The sequence below is a fragment of the Poecilia latipinna genome, unplaced genomic scaffold (genome assembly GCF_001443285.1).
Source record: "Poecilia latipinna isolate Pla-1442-1.1 unplaced genomic scaffold, P_latipinna-1.0 Scaffold2609, whole genome shotgun sequence".
Taxonomy (NCBI): domain Eukaryota; kingdom Metazoa; phylum Chordata; class Actinopteri; order Cyprinodontiformes; family Poeciliidae; genus Poecilia; species Poecilia latipinna.
Genome location: NW_015115225.1, coordinates 13,305 through 24,069, shown reverse-complemented (window position 1 = coordinate 24,069; position 10,765 = coordinate 13,305). Strand labels below are relative to the sequence as shown.

At 41.4% G+C, this 10,765-nt stretch overlaps 1 protein-coding gene across 5 annotated transcripts in view; it reads left to right on the top strand.

Annotated features, from left to right (window-relative positions):
* LOC106938511 (collagen alpha-3(VI) chain) overlaps positions 1–10,765 on the top strand; it is a 70,655-nt gene that overhangs the window by 48,198 nt on the left and 11,692 nt on the right. For 4 of the 5 annotated variants that reach the window (XM_015020585.1, XM_015020583.1, XM_015020582.1 and 1 more), the window contains 11 exons: positions 2,638–2,670; positions 2,778–2,814; positions 2,913–2,924; positions 3,007–3,500; positions 3,575–3,677; positions 4,579–5,280; positions 5,364–5,454; positions 5,530–5,585; positions 6,492–6,752; positions 8,130–8,189; positions 8,609–8,794. In XM_015020585.1, coding sequence (XP_014876071.1) covers positions 2,638–2,670; positions 2,778–2,814; positions 2,913–2,924; positions 3,007–3,500; positions 3,575–3,677; positions 4,579–5,280; positions 5,364–5,454; positions 5,530–5,585; positions 6,492–6,752; positions 8,130–8,189; positions 8,609–8,794 — 2,035 coding nt within the window. The remainder of the gene's footprint in view (positions 1–2,637; positions 2,671–2,777; positions 2,815–2,912; positions 2,925–3,006; positions 3,501–3,574; positions 3,678–4,578; positions 5,281–5,363; positions 5,455–5,529; positions 5,586–6,491; positions 6,753–8,129; positions 8,190–8,608; positions 8,795–10,765) is intronic. The other variant, XM_015020584.1, reaches the window with a different exon arrangement.

Genomic DNA, 10,765 nt, shown 5'->3' with positions numbered 1-10,765 from the left:
ACACACACACACTATTATACCACTCGGGCGCCACCAGGACTCTTGGGCCCCCTGACAAAAAATTAGTTTGGCCCCCACGCAGACTGTCACAATTTTTTGAGTCTATTTGACCCATAAAAAGCGTCACAATTTTAGAGGCTGCCTTGCTTTCTGTGGTTCAACACTGATAACTAGTACAATATTTACTGCTCATGAATTTTACATCCAGCAGTCCACATCCAGTGTGCAAGTAGGTTGTTTAATTTTTTTCTATTAGTTTTAGATACTGAAATGTCTCCCCAGGAGCAACAGTCAAAAGCAACGTGCAAAATACACATAAAGCAATCCAGACTTCTCAAAAATGTTATGTAGTTGCATTTTATTCAAGCTGCAGTACATAACTTTAATAAAAATGTTTTCTCCATATTTGTTAAAGCTGTCACCATGTCGTAGTAGTTTGTTATGAGACAGATAATCTGTGAAAACAATCAATCTCCTCCATCTCCTTCCTGAATTACTATTACTGGTTAAAGTAATGAACCGTTCTGACCAAAACAACCAATCAGAACCAGGAGGAGGGTCTTAGCGCTGTCAATTAGCCTCATTCACTCACTGCTAAATGTGCTAATGGGGGAGAAACAACTTATCATTACAGGAAACTGTTTATCTGCCATCATTGGTAGCTATGCTAACTGAACTGAGCATTCACAGTTTGAATCTGCACAGCTCTGTGCTATGCTAGCTGCAGCACGGCACAAATCAAGGAGGAGGAAGGATGAGCAGCACCACATGAGATTGTGATTGACAGCACTAAAACTCTCCTGCCACTGACTGGTTGTTTCTAGCAGTGGTAGAAGACAGAGGAAATAGATTTTTCACAGATTACCTCTCATGCCATACTGTCACAACATAATGACAGTTTTTAAAAATATGTGAAAAAAATATTGATAAAAAAGTCACATACTGCATCTTTAATTTCATTCAGGAGAGGACGGGTCAGGAGGGACGTGGGTTAGAGCTGCTGCTGACTGACTCATCTGTTGTTGAGTGGTAAAAGGTACAAGGGACAAGTTAAATATATGAATATGTTGGTAATTTCTTTCCTTAATTCATTAAATGCTAGTGAAAAGGAGGCAAACAGTAGTTTGTAGCTAAGCTAATTATGCTAAATGGTTGATAATCTCACAGTCTTCTCACCTCTCTTGGAGAAAAACTGGGTTATAAATTAACACTCTTGCCCTTTTCTTTCTCTCTCTCTTTCTTTTGAAAACCTGATTTTATAACTTTTCTTAGCAGCATAGTAACCGCCACCATCGTTCGTGATTTCCACTGTCTGCTGCTAACAGCGTCACTCTGAAGCTCCAACAGGATCGAACCATTTAACGCAGACAGGCAAATATGGATGTGTGTTTTTTGGTCTGGGAGTGGAAACATTACATTTTTACTGCTAAAAACAATCTTTGAAAATACAATATGATTAATTTAGTAATTGACAGGGCCCTGATTTATTTATTTATTTTTTTATTTCTATAAACAAAAAATAAATAATTAAATTGTGGAGGGCCCCCTGCTGGTCAGAGCCTCTAGAATTGTCATCACTTTTACCCCCTATACCGCGCCCCTGATACCACTTACTCTGTTAAAATAATAATAAAAATCTAATATAGCCTTATATCCTCTGCTTCCCGAGTCCTTTTGCAGTAAACAAACAATGTCAAATTAATTTTTTACGGGAAATGTCGTCATGCGGTGGCGCACTGACGTTACAATCCGGGATATTTATGTGACAATAATAAGATGGGAGAATGGCGGGAAAGCCGGTAGAAAACGGGACACTTGACAGCTATGGCTTACATGGTGATATGCAGAAAAGAAGCTGTTTTATTAGAATAAAGCTTAAAACCTTAAATATTTTGGCAAACTGACTAGCGGACATGTTGGATCAAAGCAACAAGATGCTCAACATTCTTCATTTTAACATGAGGCTTTTTGGTATACCATAAAATTACTACTTTATTTATAATATTATTGATTTATTCTTGTTTTATGTTGACTTTGTTATCCTACTATTATAAATATATTGATAACAACACATTTAACTGAATCAAACAAAATTAAAAAGCAAACACTTAAGTGCTTCAAACAAAATCATACTCTTGTAATTAAAAAAAAAACAAAATTATTTAAATCTGGCCTAATACTCCAGCTTATGTACATAACCTTTTGATTTTTAATTTTTTTATAAACATCTTCTATCAGAAAGTTCTTATAATTTTTGAGAACTACTACTACATTTATAGTTTTAGGTTTGTGCAAAAGGATGGATATTAGTTGAATGGTGGGGAAAAAAACATTTTCCAAACTAACAAGAACAATACACTTAAAATATATTACTGCTACTTTTTGTGTCATAGTGTTGTGGAAATTCAATATGATTATTCTATGAAAAAAAAACTAAAAAAACTGCTAAAAACCTAAATTTGTTGTCTATAATTAAAACATTGATGATTTTTAGCATTTTTAGCTAAAAAGCCTTTGTTAGTGGAGCCAGGAGCTGCTGCTCTAATAAGGGAGCATAAATGTAGATAAAAACATTTATGTAGATGGAGATGATCCTGTTGTAAGGTTGAGATTTAATGGATCGTTTTTGCTTTACAGGGGGCCAAAGGACCAAGAGGACCAGGTGTTGTGGTAGGCACCATTTTATCAAATAAATTATACGGAGCTCATAAATCAAGCTTTTCTCTGCATCTATTTAGTTCTTTTTTCATTTTCTAATAATTTATTGTTCGTTTCAGCAATGTGACCTGGTCAAGAAGATCAGAGATAACTGTCGTAAGTTTTCATGGCTTTCAGCGTTTTTTGTTGTTTATTAAACCTGTGTTTTTGTTCTTTACAATCAGTTTCTTACACTCTTTTCTCTTCTTTCCTAGCTTGCTGTTATGGTGAGTGTAGAGGATTGTTGATTCGCAGGAGATGCTTCAGGTGGCCGTGTTTCTCCAGAGAACCGGGTGTCTTTGGTTTTAGGTAAGCAGGAATGCCCGCTGTACCCCACCGAGCTCGCCTTCGCGCTGGACGTCTCCCAGGCTGTGGACAGCCAGGTCTTCAACAACATGCGGGAAACGGCCGCCCTCCTGGTCAGGAACATCACCATCGCCGAGAGCAACTGTCCGAGAGGAGCTCGCGTCGCTCTCAGCTTGTACAGCAACGATGTGGTCACCGAGTTCCGGTTCGCTGACTCCACGAAGAAGCGGTCGCTGTTGGATCGCATCGAGGGGCTGCAGAAACCGCGGTCCAGTAAGGAGGCCAGTCTGGACACGGCCATGAGCTTTGTGGCCCAGAACACCTTCAAAAGGGTCCGCAGCGGCTTCCTGATGAGGAAGGTCGCCGTCTTCTTTGTTGGTCATCGTGTCAGGCAGACCCAGAGAATCACCAACGCCGCCCTTCGCCTTCACGATGCCGGGATCGCCACGCTGCTGCTGGTGAACAGCGAGAGCAGAGAGCTGAGCCGGGCAGTTCAGGTACGACCCAACCAGCGAAAGGATCGACAGGTTCTGTGAAAGCGGCTCATCTCACCCATTCTTCTTTACACCAGGTCAACAACACGGCGCTGGCCCAGGTCATCGTCCTTCCCTCCCCGGGAAGCTCCCAGTACAAGTCGGTCTTCCAAAAGATCTTAAGCTGCCATGTCTGCTACGGTGAGACGCTTCCGGTTCATAAAGAGTTAAACTGGGACGCAAATTACATGTTCACCGCATTTTATTTGGGAAAAATAAACTTTCGACACAAATTAAAACATTTGATTATTTACATGCACATGAAATGACTTGAAAATGTAGGAGATTAACTTTTAATTTCATTCATTCATTTCTTCGTGGCCATTTTGGAAAAAAATGTCAAAGTGACAGAAAATTGTTCAAAGTTGTCTCTTCATTTTTAAATACATTTTGTGAAAAGACAAAGCTAAATGTAGAAATAAAGAACAGCGAGGTGGTGCTAAAGCTGGAGATCAAACCTCTGATAAAAACTTTTCACCACAGTTCAAATCCATTCAGCGTAATGTTCGCTAGCGCCGGGTTCACAAACACGAGGAGCCGGTTTGTGAGCCGGTTTGTGATCCAGTCAGACAGCAAACATGGAGAGGAATCCAAAATACTGAAGACAAATCAACGGACGTGGCCTTAAACGGGTTTTCTCTGTTAAATATACTCCATTAGCTGTCGGCCATGTTTGATACTCTGAACCATCTTGAATGAAATCGTTTGTGTTGCTCCCGTCACACTGTAAAACCAAACCTGTTATACCTGCAACGTTTTATCGTGTGAGTGCTCTCTCAGGCTTTGAAATCAAAAGTTTGAATGGTGCCACGCGAACCAGTGTTTCTAATTAATGTTTCACACGCACTACCTCCATCTGTCGTATTCAGATTCGTCGGGTTTGATTCCCCCTGGTCTCGTCAGAGCAGATCTCTGTGGATCAGATTCATTCAGACATTTCCTCCAGCCAGTTGATCTTCATTCAGACTGAAACAACAGAGTTGTGTTTAGTTTGATGCAACTAGATCATTAGTAACAGTAATAATACTTTGGTCTTTTCTAGATTCCTGCTCTCCAGACCAGCTTTGTGACTACCTGCCTCCGTCGGCCAGCCGCGATCGGCGATCTCTGACGTCTGATGTGGACATCGACATGGCCTTCATCATAGACAGCTCCGAGTCGACCTTCCCGTCCTTCTTCATCGAGATTAAACGATACATTGCTCATATCGTAGAGGCTCTTCACGTGTCTTCGGATCCCACTGCCTCTGTCCATCACGCCAGAGTGTCTGTCGTCCAGCAGGCTCCCTACGAGTTCATCCACAACCGGACCGGCCAACCCATCCGTGTGGACCTGGGCCTGACTGACCACTCCTCAGCTCAGGCCGTCGTCCGGTTCCTGCTGGACCAGACGGAGCAGCTGGAGGGCGGCCGCGCCCTGCCGGCGGCCATCGAGGCCACCGTGGATCAGGTGTTTGAGAAGGCGCCGCTGCAGCGCGACAGGAAGGTGATCGTGCTGTTTGTAACAGGCAGCGTGCAGGAGGATGAGGAGCAGCTGGTCCGCATCGCCAACGAGGTCAAATGCAGAGGCTACTTCCTGGTGATCTTCGGGGTGGGCGAGTCGGTGGGGCCCAGGGACGCTCTCGTCCTGTCACGCATGGCGAGCGAACCCTCTGATGTCTTCTTCAAGCGCCTCGACCTCATTTCCCACTTTTACGACAAACACATCCAGACGTTTGGCCAGCTGTTTGCTAAGTATATCAGCTGTGAGTCCAACTGATTTTCCTCTGCAGCCTGTTTTGCAATCCTTCTCCAGCCTGAAATTCATGACATCTTCTCTGCTTTACAGTTGAAAGCCGACCTGAACAATCTAAAAACTGTCAGTGGACGCAGAGTGACCAGCCGCTGAAGAGCCCGCTGCCACCTTCACACCACCAGGAGTGAGCCAGAAAACCTCTGAATCATTTCCCACCGTTAGCCTTTAGTCGCTGTTCTCACCAATGTTTATTCCCTAGGAAACACCAGAAGCATCATGACGACCACCAAGCAGTTAATGAAAGAAAGCTCAATCGTAAGATGCACAAACTTCATATTTACTGATATTTCTTTTAATTATTCAAGAAGGCCGCCATGGTTGTCGTGGAAAATGAGTTTTTACACTGAAATTGCCAATTAGATGAACATGTTTTATATCAAATTAAACATATTTTGGACCATAGATATATATTTTCTTGACTTTGTGTTCCCTTTTTCTGGTGAACATTTTTCAAAATAGCTGACATGGTTGTAATGGAGAATTTATGTTTGCACTAAAATTGGCAGTAGGTACTGCCAGTTAGTGAAGCTAACCAAAAAGCTAATCAAAATGTTAGCTTCACTAAACACTGATTTATTAAATATTAGCTCTGCTAATGCTAACCTGCTAAACATATAAAAACATGAGCAGAAGCTAATGCTAACTCAAGAAATTACCAGAAGCAAGTGCTAAACCACGACATACAAAGGAATTAGTAACACATGAAAAATTTGTCAAAGTTAATGCTAACATTAAGACATCAGTTTCTCATGTCCTTCCAGGTCTGAGACTCACTAACAGCAAAGTCTTCAGTTTCTGATTCTGCCACGTTTTCTTATTTTAAAGTTGTATGAATATGTTGACCAAAGTGGAAAACTCCTGATGTGTCTTAAAGTTCATCTGGGTTTTGAAAATTGGTAGCATTTTATGAAAATAATTGGTTTAAAAGACGGCCATCATGAAATTCAAGTAACTGATGGAAATATGAAAACATCTGACCTGAGGGGTTAGCATGTTAGCATGCTAATTTTTCACCTTGTTTCCACACTTAAAATTTTACAGTGAAATGCTGCACTAGTAGTAGTTGTATCAGCATTAAACCTTTTTATATTTGTATCCTGATATAAAAAACAATGCTGATAGATTTCCTTTATTCTGACGTTTTCTGTTTCCACCCTCCAGACGCCGACGAGCTGCACGTCTCCAACGTCACCGCCAGCAGCTTCACGTTGCGGTGGAGCAACCCCGAACCCAAACTGCTGGTCTACTTTGAGGTGGTGGTGACCCGACTGCTGGACCACACCCTGGTGGTGAAGACCAATGTTTCAGGCTCAGAGATCGCGGTGTTCAACGTGGAAAGCTCTCAGACGTATCACGCTGCGGTCACAGCGTACACAGCAGAGGGGCAGGCCGTCTCCACTCGCAAGGGCATCGTCACAACCAGTAAGTCCAACAAACACACAACCTCAGACTGCTTCACTAATTTTGATTAGTTAGCTGCAGAGATTTAATGCATTAAAAATTTCATTTTGCATTTTATTTTTGTATAACTTTTGTATTTGCAAATTTCTGGTACGTTTTACAAATCTGACGCATAAGCGAAACAACCGCCGTGGAAGATGAAGCTGCTTCTCTTCTTCCACTGGGGGATCATTTTGTTTCAAAGAAACAATCTAACATTTTAATAACTTAAATAACAGATTAAAAACATTTGTTCTATAACTCAGTTGCAAAAAGAGATTATGGGTTGATGGTCCGGTCGACCCGGTTCTACTGGAACCAGAACATCTGCTCCACCTCCAGCTGCTGTGATTCTGAGTCAAACCGACCTGTTCCCCTCCTGGCCTGTGGGGGCGCTGCACCAAGAACCTCTGAAGGCACTGAGAGCAACTTCCTTCTTCACCAGATGGAAACAAGATGGAGGCGTCAGATTTTAGCGGTTGGAGGATTTCTCTTTAGGCTAAAGACCAGGAGCCATTTCTGCTGCTAGCGCTAGGCTAGCACATTAGCTTTGGTTGTTTTTACCCAGAATGCCCTGTGCTGTAGTCCACTACCTGCTTTTGGAGAGGCCTTTGGACTGCTTGGCGTTCACATTCAAACAGAACCCAGACCGAGGTCTGGAGGACCAGAGGTCAGAGGTCAATTCACACCTCACCAACCGAACCGGACTTTGACTAAACCAGTGGTTCTTAACCTTTTTTGAGGTACCAAACCCACCAGTTTCATATGCGCATTCACTGAACCCTTCTGTAGTGATAAATAAAATATGATTTTTTCCCCCCAAATTCAAGACATGGCTAGATCACTAAGTCTTCTTAAAAGGTAGAGTCTCTGAGATCAGTTCTTCAAAATATAGTCGGTGTTTTCAGCAAAGTTGAGCTGACTGTCCAGGAACGAGCCAATCAGAGCTCCTCTGCAGCTCTGATTGGCTCAGCCATGTAACGTGATTTACACGACTTTACACAGTGTGTCTTTACCTCCGCGGCAGAGGCTCCGCCGAACCCCTGAGACCGACTCATCGAACCCCAGGGGTTCGATGAACCCTGGTTAAGAACCACTGCACTAGACAGACAGACTGGAGTCAAATTAAAATGGACTGAACTCTATTTATACTTATGATTTCTGCTAAGTTTAGCGAATATTTCTTTTTTCTAAACTTGTTGAATCATCAAACTAAAACATTATCATCTTCAAAAGCTGCTTCATACCTAAGGAATCGTTTTTAAAAGAGCCTTTTCTGAAGTTTCATATTAACTACCTGTATTTTCATAAACTTCGTCCCGTTATTGCAGCTTCATCGTTGCCTCTTTCTCCTCACAGAAGCAGCCGGCCTCGGCAGCAGCACTGTAAAAACTACACCGCTGGACAAACCAGAGCCTGGTAAGAAGAAACAACAGGAAAACCATCCAAAAAGAACCAGTGTGGATTTAGTCAGCAGCTGCTGAGGTTCACAACCTGTACCACAAAAAGCTTCTAAATTATTAAATAAACTAACATTTTAGCAGATGTAGTCATAACTAACTTTTCAGTTCACTTGTAAAAACTCCAAATTAATCCACTTTCATTCTCTTGACTTCATTTTGGATAACGTAGCTGCTCTGGAGATCGTGGGTTCTTGTTTTTGTAGGAAAAACCTCTGAATGTCTAAAAACTGCTTGCATAGTAATGTAACCTGTTGATTTTAACACACATTATCTTCCATGTTTTAAATTTAATCGTAACACAAACGCCTTCTCTCCCTGTCTGTCCTTCTGCACATGTGTGTTTGTTTCCCATTATTTTTATGTTGCATGTTGTAGCTAATGACCTGGCAGACTCCTGCTCACTTGACTTTGACCCGGGAATGCCGTGCAAAGACTTTGAGGCTAAGTGGTTCTTTGACAGACAGAATGGGTTCTGTGCAGAGTTCTGGTTTGGAGGTTGTGGAGGAAATGAGAATAGGTTCGACTCAGAAGAACTTTGCTTGAAAAACTGCATGAGGTCAGGTAAGTTACAGCCGGAGGAATGCGTTAAAAACAAAGTGGGATAATCAGTTTACACTCTGGGAAAAATATGACGGTTTAGGTTTAACTTAGATAATTTGTCCAATATTTGAAAACTAAATATTAATTCTTGTCCAAAGTTTTGTACGTTTTCCCAGAAGTTATTACTCATGTTTTTAATGGTGTGAATGCTGCACAAAATCAATTAACTAAATCAAATAATTGTAATCCTAATCTCAAAATTAGCTTTGCAAGCTAATGTTAGCATTAGAAAACATTAGCATAGCTAGCATAGGGTTAATATCAGCATGTTGACATCTTTTTCAGAATTTTAAATGTGAAAAAAAAATTAAAGAAAATATTTTGTGTTTGTAAGCGAATTTAAGACTATAATTTTTTGATCAATTAAAAAGTAACTTTCTGATCTTTAAATTTGAGTTTGCAGCTAGCTAACATTTAGTTATAAATCTTTTTTTATTAAGAGATAGTCTGAAAGGAAATATGTAATATTAAATAAATATTACTATAATAGCTAACATCACAAGCTAACAGCACTTTAGCTACTGCAGCATTTCAGATCTCATCTTCCATTGCTGTTAAAAAAGTTTTAATGGAGTTTAAGGAAATAACTGAAAATCTTTTTTTAATCTAGAAATGACAGCAAATTAAAAATTATCTTGAACTGCTAAAGTAGCCTTTGGAAGCTAGAAGTGCTAACAGCACAGGCTATTAGCTAGATATCAGCATGGGATTATGGATCTATGGATTTTTAAAATTTTATTTAGGTTATCTGAAAACAAAAATGTTAAAACTATGAATAGCATGAAATCAAACTATATATTTTCCATCTTTCAGGTAGTCTGTCAGATAAATGGTAACTCAGCTATTTTGGTTCAAACCTCAAGGAATTGACCAAACTTCATAGAGTCTGAATTTATTTTTTATGTACTGTAACAATTTACCTCTAGACCAGGGGCCTCAAACTCAATGTCCCCGGGGTCCGCTGGAGGCAGAGTCTGGGTGAGGCTGAGCCGCATAAAGAAAAACATTTAAAAATATCCTCAAATGTCATCAACATTTAATTATTTATCCAATACATGAACTGCAGGCTTTGGCTTTGACAAAGACATGATGAGGGTGTGACAACATTTAGGGTGCGTTCACACTGCAGCCTGAATCCCGATTTTTTGTCAAATCGGATTTCTTTTGCCGGGCCGTTCACACTGCCGCACATATGCGACCTGTATGTGTTCTGCAGTCTGAACGGGCAAACGACCTGAAAGTGTCCCGCATGCGCAGTAGAGGGCGCAATAGCGTCAGCGTTCTCAGTGTTCTGCCAACTGCCATAAAAAGAAGAAGTGCTCAGTGTTTGCGGAAGTAAACATGGAGGCTAACGGTGGAGCTTAGCTTACATATTTGAAGTTGTTCTTCGGCCGGAGCAACATATTAACAACTTAATCCTCATTATAGTCCGTCATAGTTGTTTTTCTTTCCACTTGCCCGTGTCAGGACGCAGAATTTGCTGAGTATCAGTGACGTTCAGTTCGGATGAATGCGGCCTGGACATTAGGTCGCATCTGATTCGGATACGGATCGGATATGGGTCACATTCTTAAAGAATCCGACCTGTGCTGTTCAGACCGTCATGAAAAGATCAGACACAGGTCGCATTACGTCAAAAAAAAAAAAAAAATCGGAATTGGGTCACTTCAGGCTGCAGTGTGAACGCACCCTAAGTTTATTCCACTTGGCGTCGCTCCGGTTCTACGTTTCATAGAAGTCTTTAGCCAGCTAGCAACGTATGGAGAACGTCTCGACGCGTGACGTCATCACCGCTTCTACTTGTCAAACAGGCGGTGGATGACGAGCAGCCCAGTAGCAGTCTCCTTTCTCTGCGTTTGATCCTGGCATTTATGGTAGAAAGAACCGGAATGGCGACTGCAGGGAAGGGAAACTGGTACCGGACTGGTCCAT